The 14,584-nt window shown below is 41.7% G+C and overlaps 2 protein-coding genes across 2 annotated transcripts; both read left to right on the top strand.

The window, feature by feature from the left end:
- Positions 1-5,305: 5,305 nt before the first annotated feature.
- LOC137806051 (uncharacterized) lies at positions 5,306-6,425 on the top strand. Its single transcript, XM_068605969.1, has 3 exons — positions 5,306-5,331; positions 5,442-5,560; positions 5,710-6,425. The coding sequence occupies exons 1-3, from the start codon at positions 5,306-5,308 to the stop codon at positions 6,423-6,425; spliced, it is 861 nt and encodes a 286-aa protein (XP_068462070.1).
- Positions 6,426-12,735: 6,310 nt separating this feature from the next.
- On the top strand, positions 12,736-13,263 carry LOC137806039 (uncharacterized). The gene has a single exon (XM_068605944.1). The coding sequence runs from the start codon at positions 12,736-12,738 to the stop codon at positions 13,261-13,263; it is 528 nt and encodes a 175-aa protein (XP_068462045.1).
- The last annotated feature ends 1,321 nt before the right edge of the window (positions 13,264-14,584 follow it).

Genomic DNA, 14,584 nt, shown 5'->3' with positions numbered 1-14,584 from the left:
TCAGTTGGAAATCATTTAAAGCACATTCAACCACCAAAACAAAATTTTGTTAGGATTTTCAAAGAAACAATCGGTTGAAACCACGAAACAACCGATTGGTTTGGTTTGACAACAAGTCGACCAACCAAAACAGTTTTCAACCTTTTCAAAAACACCTAAGAGTAAAACAATCGGTTGTTTCGACAAAACAACAGGTTGTTTTTCACTTAGTTTGAAAAACGCTTAAATTCAAAAAGGTTTTAAAACACATTAGCTTTAGATTCAACAAAGAGTGGATTACACTTTTAAACTACCCAGATCCCACCCCAAATACAACAGCAACTTCAGCCTTGCATCAAACACTTGGATTTGGATTCTTCAAAGTCCTTGATCACTCTTGATCAACAGAATCAACAAACAGATCAATACTTGATTACAATTTCAGGGAAAACGACTGGGTACTTCTCCGACGGCAAGCTTACCGCCAAACATCACTCTCGTCCAAGACTCATAATAAGCTTGGACAAAGATTCTTTGGTCCCTATCCCATTAAACGCCGCATCGGTGAAGTTGCATATGAACTTTTCCTTCCCCCGCCATCACGTATCCATCCAGTCTTCCACTTCTCCCTTCTAAAACCTTATCACGACCCAACTCCACCGTCGCATTTCCAATTCCCTCTCGAACCATCGAACCCACCAGTACCAACCCACGACCTCCCAACTCTCTTCCCAAACTATACTTCACTTTCTGAGACTTCCAACATTCCTCCTAACTCATTAAACACAAACCCAACTAAAGCACCCATAAAAGCTGCATCTGCAGACACGTGGCAACCATCTACGGTCCACGCTCCACTTAAGCTGTCACCACCCTCTTTTGCACGTGACCCTACACTTCCCAAAGCTCACAACCAGTTGTAACCCACGCACCAAAACCACTCCTTTCAACGTCCCATCCAGCAGCAACACATGACACTCCAACTTCTAATGACGCTCCTGCTGTAAACCACTCTTCGCACCATGCTCTTTCAAATTCCCAGCCAGTTGTAAGCCACACACATAACTCTTTCGCTGACCCAACAGTCCTAGACTCGCATGGTACCAAGCCCACTACACCAAAGCCCAACATTTCCACTTCATTCCAATCCAAAAGAGTGATTCCAACTAATACCTCAAACCCCAACCCAAATCAGCAAATTGTAACTCATCCAACCCATTATACCACACAACCCCCATTCCCTCTCACGGCCCAAGAGATCCCAACAACTTTGGCAATTCCAAGTCTCAACCTTGAGGACAAGGTTTTCTTCGAGGAAGAGGCAATTGATAGACAACCTAGGCCCATTAGAAGCAGAGTAAAACCCATCAGATTTAGAGATTATATCTAAAAACAATGAGTTGTCATTTTAGTGTAGGAAGAATATGTTTTTGTTATGTTTTATGTTTTTTGTTACATGAGTATAACTGCCTCTTATAGACCTTCATGGTTGGAAAAAGGACATAGAATAATATTATAGTTTTATCCTTATCTTAGTTAGTTCTTTCCTTAGCTTTGTCTTCTTGTGTTGTGCTTCCTTCTATTTTCAACGTAACAACGACCATAAAAAACCCTCCCATGAAATTTTTATATGAAGAGGTGAAATGGCTCAAAAGGCACGTCCATGACTAGGTGATAAGAGACAATCACCTTACGGTCTTTAGGCCTAGTACTATAAAAGTGTAGGAAAACTTAGGGTGGGCCTGAGACTCAACGACGAGAATAATACTTGCGATGATGCTTAACTATTCAGATATAATTGAGTTGGCACAACGTTTAAAAATCATAACACCCACGTTGTAAAATCATCGAATGGAAATCGAACATGTACATCTGTTATTAAAGATGGAAAAAAAAAATCCTCGGAAAAACCTCTTCTCTATGAAAAAAAATATCATAAGTCCTACAATTATGCAAGGAAATGATACCGTCCATCACATTATCGTCTACTATATTCACATTGGTAGCAAATGACTAAAGCATGGATGACCACTGGTACTTAGAGAAGTACTCGCGGACATAACCATCCATCCATTGCTAGTTTGCTACACGGGCATGGTTCTCACCCGTCTCCTCGACCTTGGCCACAAATACTGGATTCGCTCGCGAAGATTCTATCTCCCCACATTTAACCTAACGCCTAACCCATGACTAACCCAAGACGACTTGCTTGTGTTTCTGAAGTCAATAGAATTTGAACTCGATAAATCCATAAAATAGTTTAGCACCCCTGCCAACACCCGTCGACTCAACCGAAAAGAGACTAATGTCAAAGGAGAAGGAAGACATGGTTTACCTCTCAAAAGTATCTTCAATTGATATACTATGGAAAAAAGGGAAACAGATAGGGTAAAGCATTGAACCCACAAACCATGGAATTTATAGACACAAAAGGAAGGACATTGAAACATCACAACCGTTCTCAACCATTAGATCGTTTCATCACTAACGATCTTAATCGCTAGACTATTCATATCCCCCCTAATAATGTAAAATGTTCTAGACCTTTCACAGACTATACCTACTCGGGCTTGTGGGGCCATTATATCACACGGGGCTGACTACATGTCGACAACACAAAGAAGTAGATTTTTCTTTCAAAGACTCGTTGTCTGCACTCGAGCCTAGGGCATTGTCCGAGTATTCGAGATCCTAAAATCGTCAACTCGACACCATCTCAATTTAACACTTAATCAAGGTTAGAATCTAATCATGTGATTAGCTAGTATTGCACAATAAATAAATCCTAAAACGTTAAGAAGATACCTGAGGCTATTCTAGTCATCCTATATGGGTAGGGCCTAATGTTATTCTAAGGTGGTAGAAGATAATGAATCTTTAACCTTCCACTTTATATTCTTTATATTAGACTTGAGTGTTAAAGTACAATTATAATTAGAGTGTTAAAGTACAATTATAATTATAAGTACCGTACGAAGATTGAGGACCCAAGATTGATACTTAGGATTGAGGATGAAAAACTAAAGATCGAGAGCACCAAAAGTAAAAGATTATGTCATCATGTAAGAACATGTATGTTTCAGGGAACAAGATTTGTATCAAATGTAAGTGTATCTACGTAATTTCAAATTTCAAGATAATTACATATTGTACTTTATAGTAATAAGGGAAAGACTCAAATATCCATTAAAGAAGCAACTATGAAAGTCATTTTGAGTAGATAAGTAGGCACAAAAGGCATATGCTAGGAGTGTTGGGATGTAGGTGCTACAAAATTAAATAATATTATGTACAACTACTTTTACTTTTGTGCAGGGTTCAATTAATATCTTTAATGATAAAAAAAAAACATGGTATATAACATCAAAGTAATTGAGGAGATAAGATTAAATAAAAATATGATTGAGGGGTGAATAATTTATTGGCAGCGATGTTGTTCCTGGAGAGGAAGAGGAAATAGTGGACTATCAAAGGTTTGAGTCACTAGGTAACCATAGAGCTGGTAGATATGACATGTAAAGCACCAACACCGATATGAATAAGAGTACAACAAAGATTAGGCTAAACCCTAAACACAAAAAATCTCATTGACGTCATTGGTTTTTGTAATATCTCATAGTTTAGTTTTTTTCTTCATTATACTTTGCAAAGACCGAAGATGAAAATTGATATGGACAAATAAAATATCCTTGAGGTATAATCTTATTTCATTTTAAAGAATTCATAAATAGTATGTACTTCAATTTCTTTCACAAGAAGAAGGTAGTTATCCAATTAACTTAAGAACTATCTTATGAAGTGTTGGTGCATAATTTCAATGAACAATTCACCATAATTTTGCATCTATCTTACCACTATTCCTTAAAAAGTCAACATCGACAAAATCTCCCCTTCCATCTGAAAAGTTTGCAGACTCTGCGTTTACTTGTTTTCTTACATCCATCAAAGTACCTACTAAAAAATTTCTTCATTTCATAACTAAGTTCCTTTTTTTTATATAACAGGAGGTCTTTGTGAGTCTTCACTTATCTATTCCCAACTATAATATATATAACATTAAAAATATGTACATATAAATTAATTAATATTATAAGTTTATTATAAACAAAAAAATTCACAATAAAATATAATCATAAATTAATTTAAAAATATATTATATTGCATTGGATTTAAAGAATGAGATAATGAAGAGATGCACTACTATTGGTCCAATGATCAGTTAATGTTGAGTTTACTATCTCATAAAAGGATGGAATGTCTTTTCTTATGTTGTATATGACACTTCTCGCATTTTCAATTATTAAATTCCACATTTCATATATCAAGTGAAGAGAAACAATATTCATATCTATTTTTCTGGGAACACCATAAATAGAGTAATTAAAAAATGTGTACAATCAACCTTAATCCACCAATCCTCAACCAACAAAGTTTTTTTTTCCCCACAAATTATACATTATCCACATTATACATTTTGTAAAAAGATCATTCATAACTAATAATCATCTCTTGGAATCCTTTTTTTTCAAACTTATGAACCTCTTGAGCATAATTACAGTTGAAACAAATCTTGTCAAAGCAAAAAAAAATGACTTGAATGAGTTGAAGTTAATGAACATTGATGATCTGTTAAAATGTACAAATAAATTCTTTAATAAAGGTAACATTATTTGTTTTTATTTTTTTTACTCAAGAACATTGTTAATTAATATAAATATTCTTTCAAGATTCAAGATCTTCATTATACAAGGAATTCAATAAATTAAAAAGAAATTATTATTTATGTCACAATTTCTAGGCTAACCTCCACAATTACATCTCTTTATTCTTATATTGGAGGCTCATATGCATTTAATGCTTCTTCCACACATAGTCAAGATTCCTCCACTTCCTTAGAAATACTTCTTTTGCCCTTTAGGCTGCATCCACCCTCTGCCTTGCATGTGCATTCTCTTGTTGAAGGTCATTCATTGCTATAAAAGTGAATTTCTCTAAAAGTAGGTTAGGCGGAGTGGGTGTAAATAAGCTACATATGCGTAATTATGTGTTTATGCTTAACTGTATTGTAATGCAATCTCCTTTTAAGTATTTGTGAATGGAGAATACAGCGAGGGACATGACTCATCGTCAGGAAGTTTTGACCCCCAACCCAGTGTAAGCACAAACCGACGACGGGACAGGTGCGTAGTGGGGACAATTAATGGGAGTAAGGTTTTAACCCACATAGAAGCGGCAAGCAAAACCTCGCTGGAATTTCGTAGACTGATGGTGAGAAAAACCTCGCGGGATCACGGTGAGCGAATTGCCCAGCCAAAATGGAGAACCAATGGCAGTATTGGGTCCCTCCATGGGGTAAGTTCTTCATCCAGGTTAAGTCGCTGCTCTTTTGCGAAATCGACTAATGATATCAATCAATGTAATAGTCAGATTAAGTTAGAATAGCAAGCTGTTGAATCTGTTAGAATCTGGGATTTGGGCCAAAACTTGGGAATGCAATGCTCAGGGGATGAGGAGGGTGTGGTCGGAGAACTGGACCGTTTGGAGGTAAGGGACAATGAAGTTAACAAAAAGTCCAAGGCGGGTAAGAAAAAAGTGGGACCGTGATTATAGTCAACCTCAATATAAGAGGGTTGGGAGGGGGGACGAAAGCACGATACTTGAGACATATTGTGGGAAAGGAGGGTGTTGAGTTCTTATGTTTGCAAGAGTCTAAAACTTCATCTTTTTCAGATTCTAAGTGTTTTTCGTTATGGGGTGATAGTAATATCAGTTGGGTCCACTACGAAGGGGTCAATGGGGCAAGGAGTATTGTAACAATGTGGCATAAAGAAGTTTTCTCTTATGGCAGTCATGTGGTTGGAAAAGGTTTCATTGCAATTGTGGGCCAACATCTGAAAGCTAAATGTCAGTGTGTAGTGGTAAATGTCTATGCAGCGTGTAACCTAAAGGATAAGGTTGTGTTGTGGGAAACCTTGACGACTCTTAAGCAATCATATGTTAACTTGGCTTGGTGTGTCTGTGGTGATTTCAACGCTGTTAGGAGTGAAGACGAAAGGAAAGGGATAAGAGGTAGCTCAAGCCAAAAGAAGGAGATTAATGGTTTTAATTGCTTTATCGAAAGTAATGGTTTGGTGGACCTACCCTTTGTTGGTAAAAAGTACACTTGGTTCAAATCCAATGGCATAGCTAAGAGTAGACTAGATAGAATCTTGGTGTCTGAAGAGTGGCTCAATCAATGGCCTGCATCTAAGCAATACGTACAACCAAGAATGGTATCGGATCACTGTGCTCTTGTGTTGAAGTCGTGTGTTAAAGACTGGGGGCCTAAATCGTTCAGGTCTTTAGATGTGTGGCTTGCAGAACTGGGTTTTAAGGCATTGGTAAAGGAAAATGGGGATCATATCTTGTCCATGGCAATAGTATGTCCACACTTAAAGACAAAATGAAGCTCCTGAAGGCTGATATAAGAGTGTGGAATAAAGAAGTGTTCGACTGTATGGAATCTAATAAGAAAACTATTGTGGCAGAAATAGAGGACCTAGATGACAATGATGTTCTTGAGGAGAATGGTAAGATGAGAAGAATGGAATTGTTCAGTCAGTTGGGGTTGGTTGAGAAAAAGCTAGACTCCATTTACAGACAAAAGGCGAGGGGGAATTGGATCAAGTATGGGGACATGAATTCAAAATTCTTTTACAATGCAATTTGATGGAGAAGACTTAAGAATGAGGTTAAAGGGGTTGAGATTGGCGGTCTATGGTGTGAGGAACTGAAAGTTGTTCATAGGGAAGCAAAGTCATTGTTTGAAAAGCGTTTCACAGCTACACAGGACTACGACGTTAACCTCGGTTCGGTGGACTTTAAATCCCTGTCTCCTGAGGTGAGCATGAATATGATAACTAGCTTTTTTGAGGAAGAAGTGAAGGATGCTATGTGGCAGTGTGGAGGGTCAAAGAGCCCGGGTCTGGACGGGTTTAACTTCAACTTCATTAAATCTTGTTGGGATGTGATCAAGTCTGATGTTATGGCAGCGGTGCACTTTTTTCACGCTACGGGAACCTTTCCGAAAGGTTGCAATGCCTCCTTCATTGCTCTTGTCCTCAAGGTTAGGAATCCTTCCTCGCTTGATCAATTTCGTCTGATATCTCTTGTAGGTGTTATTTATAAGATTATTACTAAGGTTTTGTCACGACGCATGAAGAAAGTTATGTCGATGATCATTGATGATTGCCAGTCTGCCTTCCTAAGCGAAAGAGGTCTAACGGATAGTGTTGTTATGGTTAATGAAATCTTCGAAGAGATAAAGTTAAATAGGAGGAGTGGGGTCTGTTTTAAGGTGGATTTTGAAAAGGCGTACGACTCCGTAAGGTGGTCTTTCTTGTTTGATATGCTTCGGAGGTTGGGTTTTCACGACAAATGGATCTTGTGGGTTAAAGGGTGTATGGTGTCGTCGTCTATGTCTGTCTTGATCAACGGGAGCCCTACGGAGGAATTCAAACCATCTAGGGGGTTGAGACAGGGGGACCCCCTTGCCCCCTTCTTGATCTTAGTGGTAGCTGAAGGTTTAGTAGGGTTGGTGAGACAAGCGTTAGGAATGAACGTTCTCAGGGGTATAAAGGTGGGAAGGAATAGTATTGAGTGTTGCTTACTTCAGTTTGCAGATGATACACTTTTTATGTGTGAAGATTCCTTCTCAAACATCTTTGCTATCAAGGCCATCCTTCGTTGTTATGAAATCCTGTTTGGTTTGAAAGTTAACTTTCATAAATCAAAGTTGGTAGGCATTAGTGTCGATAGCTACGCCCTGAGCACCTATGCGAAGACCCTAAACTGCAATACCATGCAGCTAGCCTTTAAATATTTGGGCGTCGAAGTGGGGGGAAATCCGAGGAAGAAACAGTTTTGGGAGCCGGTAATTAAGAAAATTGAGTCCAAACTAAGTTCATGGAAAGGAAGATTTTCATCTATGGCGGGTCGGATTTGTCTGCTCAAGTCGGTCTTCACTGCCATACCTTTGTTTTACCTTTCTGTTTTCAAAGCCCCTACAACAGTACATGATAGCATTTGTAGTTTACAAAGGAAGTTCCTTTGGGCATGGGGTAGTGAAAACAAAACAATCTCTTGGGTAACTTGGAAAAATGTTTGTATGCCTCAGGAGGAAGGAGGGTTGGGCATTAAAGAGACTAGGTGTTTTAATGCGGCTCTCTTGGCGAAATGGAAATGGCGGATTATGAGTAATGAGGGAGGGAAAATGAAAGAAATTCTTGGATCTAAATATGGTACAGAAATAGAGAGAGGAAAGACAAGGCAGAGATACCAATCACGATGGTGGAAGGACTTAGCTAAGGTATGCGGTGAAGGGGAAGAGGAAGAATGGTTCCACAAGGCTATCTTGTGGAAAGTAGGCGATGGAGGCTTAGTCCGATTTTGGGAGGACACGTGGTTACAAAATAACAACCTTAAAGCCTCGTATCCTAGACTTTACTCTTTGTCTCTTGATCAGGGTAAGAAGGTGGGGGAGGTAGGAGGATGGGAGAATGGTAGGTGGCAGTGGCAGCTTAATTGGAGAAGGGACAGATACGATTGGGAGTCAAATCTGGAGGAAAATATGTTCTCAAGCTTGTATACGGGAGTTATATGTAAGGATTCTCATGACCACCTTGTTTGGAGGAAGGATCCAACTGGTTCTTTTTCAGTGAAATCAGCTTACTCTATCTTGGCCAACCACCAAGCTACTGGAGTAAGTGAAGGAGTTTTTAGTACTTTATGGCAAGCAAAAGCCCCACCCAAAGCACTTATAACAGCGTGGAGAGTCCTTCATGACAGAATCCTTACTAGAGTTAACTTATTTAGGAGAGGAGTGTCCGTGATCTCTTCCCTATGCCCTTTGTGCAACCTGTCCGAAGAATCTTCCCAACACTTGTTCCTTGATTGTGCTCTTGCACAACAAGTCTGGTCTCGATGCTACTGCTGGATTGGTGTTTTGGGGGTCCAAAACAAGGATATCAGGAACCATATGTTAAACTTTTACTTAATCCACCTTTCTAGCAAGCAAAATCAAGTGTGGATAGGTTTGTGGGCGACAATTATCAAGTGCATTTGGGAGCAGAGGAACCTGATAGTTTTCAAGGATGGGGTACCGGACGCGGACGAAATCCTCCAAAATGCTTAAGTGCAATCTTGGTTGTGGATAAAACACAAGGCAACTGACTTTTCATATGGGCTATCTGACTGGATTTTGAATCTGAATCAGTGCCTTCTGGTTATTCGTTGACAGTTTTGTCCCCACAAACGGTTTCTGAGTAATGACACTGATACTGGTGTAGGTCAATGCCAAGATGTACTAATAATCTGCAGTGTGGAGTGCTCTGGGCAAGCAACCCCCCAGCCTGGAGAGCTTGTGGTGAGTTTTTTATAGTAATGTGAAGAAGCAGGATTTGTGAAGACATTAAACCCAGAAGGGTACTGGCAGAAGGCCCTCTGTATCAAAAAAATAGCTAATAACTTTCACCAAGGTACCAACAAAGGGAAGACCATGGTCATCCAATCTGCCGTAAGAAGTATAAGAGGTAGGGGAGGAGAGGGGTGGTAACACTTGTTAGCTGTTGGGGTGGAGCTTTATAAAGCTGGAGCTGAATATGAAGTGGACAAGTTTTTAGAGTTTCAAAAGGCTAAGGCTAGTGCCGACTGGAGCCTAGGGGCTGTCTATGTAATCAAAGATCACCTTGCCTATTAGAGGGGTATTTTTGTTAGTATGGAGAATTGGAACGAGAGCATAGTTATTCCGGGATGTTCTTATAAGATGTTGCTACTAAGTCTGGATGCCCGATCTTATCAAGTCTTTAAGGTCTGCTAGCTGTGATGGAAAGAAGCACAGGCCCTTAGGTGGTTTTATTGGCTGGTGCTGTTAGTTGGAGTGGAGGAAGCATAGTCTTTAAGAAGGCCGAAACGGTGGGTGAACGTGAAGGGAGAGTCTGATGATTTTGCTATGTTTTTGAACCCAAGGGGTGCTTCACGGTGCAGGGAATATGCCCCTATGTTTTCAGGTGGTGTTCGGTGCTTTATTCCTGTTAAGGCCACGTAAGTAGGGTGCAGGGGTGTGAATGTTGAGGCCAAGTACGTAAGGGAAGGCAATCCATGGACACCTAAAAAGGCTACAGGGGTTACAAGCAGGTGCTGGGAGGTGGCATGAAAAAGATGGAAGGTTGGAAGTGCAACGTGTCAAATTATGTGTATTAGCCAAGATTCTGTTCTAACCAAATAGCTGAGACACAAATTCAATGCCTGGATCCTGGTTTTCGAAGTACAGGTTGAGTATTTGGGCCAAGGTATTTGGTACATGCTCTTGCAGGTTTATGGGTGGTTAGAATAGAGCTATAAAAGGTGTTCTTTGCAGCCTTGCGGAGTAACTTGCTGGGATGTTTCTTCCTGCTTTTGTTGCATATCTCCATATTCCTTTGCAGTTTTTTTGGTTTCCCTGTTGTGTTGTCCGATGTGCCCATGTTGACCTATAACTTATATGATCCACATGTGATTTTAACAATATGTGGTGTATGAGGTTTGTATAAGGGTTGGGACATCCCTGAAATGTCCCGTTTAATTTAAATTTAATTCTTTGCTGACCAAAAAAAAAAAACAAAAGGATCATCTTTTGGGAAGGTATTTGTACTGGCCAGACCTCGGACATCGGCTGAAGAAGAGGTCGACATCAGACGTCGACATCGGACCTCGGTGGTCCAACAGTAATAATGGGCCATGTAAGCTAGGCCCCACAAATAGTATGAGTTAACGTGAGTTAACACCCAGATACCATAAAGACCTAAATCACGAAAGGATCATGCATGGGGTGTGTATAGTACATTCGGGTACGACACAAGCAAGTGTTCCCTGGAGGCGCTAAGGCCCGTAAAGGTTAGGGTTTCCAAGGAAAGACTATATGCATGGCACGTGAATAATTAGGGCACCCACAGAACAGATGACACCGCAGTGCGGGTAGATGAGTTGGTACCCTGGCGGCTATGCTGTTAGAGTGATTGCACGCCAGAAGAGACAAGTCTTCTGTCACAGCTGCGCTAAGCTGTGCAATCACAGGATGCCTCACCAGTAAACCCTAATTCCACCTAAGGAAAGATCCTTGAGGGATAGGGAAGTTTACCTAATACATGCTATATAAAGGGTGGTAAGAACCCTAGAAAAGGTATGTTGTTTCTAAGACTGAAACTGCTTTCACATACTTATTGTTTCTAGCCCATTACTGACTTGATCGTTGGAGTGCAATCAACAGGTAGGACCCCCTCTGTCTAAAACAAAGCCACTCTCAGCCACCCAAGGAGAGAGCGAAAACCACCAGGAGATAAGAGGAACCACCGTCTGCCTTTGAAGTCAACGACGGCTGAGTCAACCGGCGAGAAAATTTGGCGCCCACCGTGGGGCCCGATAAAACTAGGTCCCATTCACAACCCAGCAACATGAGGACTACGAGGCAAAGATCAGTTGCGCTAGAAGGAGGGGATAACGTCACCATGCAAAAACTCATGGAGACCATACATGCCCTTTAGCAGGCTGTAGCAGCGTCCAAAGTCGATCAGGATCGTTTCCAGGTCGACATGGCCGCGTCACAGGCAAGCAATGAGGAGTTGCGCAAAACCAACAAGAGTTTGCAACACGTAAGAGAACGTACGGTGGATGAGAAAGCCTTGCCTAATCCAGTTAGGGCTCGCCCCATGTCGTTCTCTAAGGCGATCATGGACACTATGATACCAGACACGTTCATGGGCCCGAAGGTGACCTTCACAGGTATAGAGGACCCAGAGGCTCATATCACAACTTTCCACACATAGATGATGCTTTCAGGAGGCTCTGACGCCATGCACTGTAAGTTGTTCATGAGTACACTTTCATGCACAACGTTGGACTGGTTCGTCAGTCTTCCTCATGGGCACATTACTTCATTCGATAAATTCTCAACGTTGTTCAGAGAACAATACATTGTCAACCGGGCTCCCCCACCAGTCTCTTACGATCTCTTTGACGTAAGGCAATACGAGGGAGAGTCATTGAAAGAGTTCTTAAACAGATTTTTGGCACAGGTGGTGAAGTTGCACACCAAGGACGAAGACGTAACGGTGCATGCCTTCAGTGATTCACTTATAAGATGTCGCCCCAAGACGTTTTGCGAGATCAGACGTCGAGTTGTGGCCCACATCATCGCAGATGAAGAGGTCACAGAAAAAATCGGTAGTGTTGGGCCTGTCTGACCTCGGGGAATTGATCGTCCTCAGCCCGTGAGGGTACATAAGGCCACGACGGAGAAGAAAGCCTCGGGAGCACAGCCACCATGCAAAGCAAGGAAGCCCCAGACCAGGGAACACACGAGAGAAAACGTCCCTACCAGACACAATTCGGGTGGACCTTAAGGAGCTGATCGCCATTCCCAACATGGCTGACAGATTAAAGCCTCCACCGAAGACCAACAAGAGGCTAGGGCCTAGTAAAAATGTTTGGTGCGAGTTCCACCAAACCTCTGGAAACAGACTACGCAATTGTCTAGCATTGGGATTCCAGTTAGATGAACTAGTAAGGAGCAGATTCTTAAAGGACTACCTGCAAGAGCCGTAGGGTGCCCTCACATCAGCGGCCCCAGCGGGAGATCAGGGGCACGAGGTGCCCGTTCATGGAGAGATCAACACCATCGCTGAAGGATTCTCAGGAGGAGGATGCACTGCCTCCCAGCGAAAGAAGTACGTCAGAGGGGTGATGACAGTCGAGGCACAGAAGTCGGATGAGACATCTGAGCCTGACCTCGTCTTCACCAAGACTGACTTGAAGGACGTGGTCCCACACGACAATGATCCAGTGGTGATCTCAATGGTCACAGTGGGCAAAAAGGTACACCATGTCCTTGTTGACCAGGGAAGCTCGGCCGATGTGATGTTCTGGTCGACTTTCAACAAACTGCAGTTGTCTCCCGACCAGCTGAGGCCTTACGATGGTTGTTTTTATGGTTTTGCGGGAGACCAAGTAGAAGTGCGGGGGCACGTAGAGTTAAGGACAACCTTCACTGACGACACAGCGTCCCGCACTACTAACATCAAGTATCTTGTTGTTAATGCTTCCTCAGCCTATAACATACTTTTGGGCAGGCCCGCTTTGAACGGGGTTGGAGCAGTAGCCTCTTCGAGGCATATGAAGATGAAGTTGCCTCCCCTTGAAGGAGTCGTGATCACCCTGAAGTCTCATCAGAAGGAGGCCAAGAGGTCCTATGAGAACAGTCTCAAAACCTAGAGAGGAGTGTGCACAGTCACCACCCAACCTCCAAGGGAAGAAGGGTCACCCGCGTTGAGATTGTCCGGGAGAGGCGACCCGAGCCTGTGGAAAAAGTGTTGAAGAGGGAGATCGGGGGAAAGAAGTTCAAGCTTGGCAAGTCTTTGGGCCAAGAAGCACAAAACCAGATTGTCGAGGTCATAACACAGCACATGGACGCTTTCACATGGTCAGCCTCAGACATGCCTGGCATCGACCCCGATTTCCTGTGCCATCACCTCACCATGGACCCACAGGTCTGACCTGTCCACCAGAGAAGGAGGAAGTTCCAAGTTGAGACCTCGACAGTTCCAGGTCGCTAACTTGGTGATGCAAAAGGCTCACCCATACCAACTAGAAAACAAGTTGTCTCCCAAGTGGACTAGTCCCTTCCGAGTGATATAGGCCCTTGGGAATGGAGCATACAAGCTCGAGACTTTGGAAGGTGGAGCAATCCCTCGTACGTGGAATGCGACCAACCTTAAGATTTATTTCAGTTAAGTTATTGCATTGTACACAGTTCTTAGGGGACACCCTTTTTCCCTTATAAGGGTTTTTTAATGAGGTCACCCAATAAAATTTCAGTTATTCAGATAAAGAGATATTGATAGAGATCAAATAAGAGAGGATTTTACTAATGGAGGAAGAGGTCATTCACCCAAACATTTGAAGTTCTTCCTTCTAGTCTTCTAAAAAATTAAAGAAGAATTTAAATAAAGAGAGGACCAAGCCTAAAGCCAAAAGAAGACTACAAGCTTTCAAGAATGGGCTTCAATTAATATCTCTCTTTATAGTTTCTTTTGTAGAAATTTGTAAATAATATATAATAGTGTTTAGGTAGGTGCTAAGAGGGAAACCTAAAGATACCTCTTGTGTAAAGCATCTTTAGATATTAGCTTTAGAAAAATCTAGAAAGGTATCCCTTCCTTCTCCACTTTAGGCGCTAAAAGTGGAAGAGTTGCAAGGTAACCTTGGTTAGCTTCCTTTGTAAGCTTCTTGTACACTCATGACCGGTCCTTCTCCTATAAAAGGAGGGTTTGAGTCTTTCTAATACAGATTTGATATTTTGAGTAAAGAAATTCTCCCAAATTGGTGAGCGATTGAGAGACTTGTGTCTTCTCTTCTTCTAGTCTCATCTTGAGTGCATCTTGGAACCTCAAGTGGCGGCATCTACACTCATCTTGGAGCCTTACATCCTTCAAGTGGCGTGTTCATCTCCAAGAACTCCAACCACATAAGTTCCCTATTTCATTTCATCTTCTTCATCCATTTTCCCTTCATTCCAAATTACCCATTTTTGTTC

The sequence above is a fragment of the Phaseolus vulgaris genome, chromosome 11, assembly GCF_000499845.2.
Source record: "Phaseolus vulgaris cultivar G19833 chromosome 11, P. vulgaris v2.0, whole genome shotgun sequence".
In the NCBI taxonomy this organism is placed as follows: Eukaryota; Viridiplantae; Streptophyta; class Magnoliopsida; order Fabales; family Fabaceae; genus Phaseolus; species Phaseolus vulgaris.
Note: the sequence above shows the minus strand (reverse complement) of the source record. Positions and strands in the feature narration are given on the sequence as shown.

Bases quoted from the DNA above. Each gene is read 5' to 3' on its own strand.
- LOC137806051 (XM_068605969.1), top strand. From the start codon at position 5,306: ATGGCAGTATTGGGTCCCTCCATGGG. The intron at 5,332-5,441 runs GTAAGTTCTTCA...TGAATCTGTTAG, and splicing joins GTATTGGGTCCCTCCATGGG to AATCTGGGATTTGGGCCAAA. The intron at 5,561-5,709 runs GTAAGAAAAAAG...CATCTTTTTCAG, and splicing joins TAACAAAAAGTCCAAGGCGG to ATTCTAAGTGTTTTTCGTTA.
- LOC137806039 (XM_068605944.1), top strand. From the start codon at position 12,736: ATGACAGTCGAGGCACAGAAGTCGGATGAGACATCTGAGCCTGACCTC.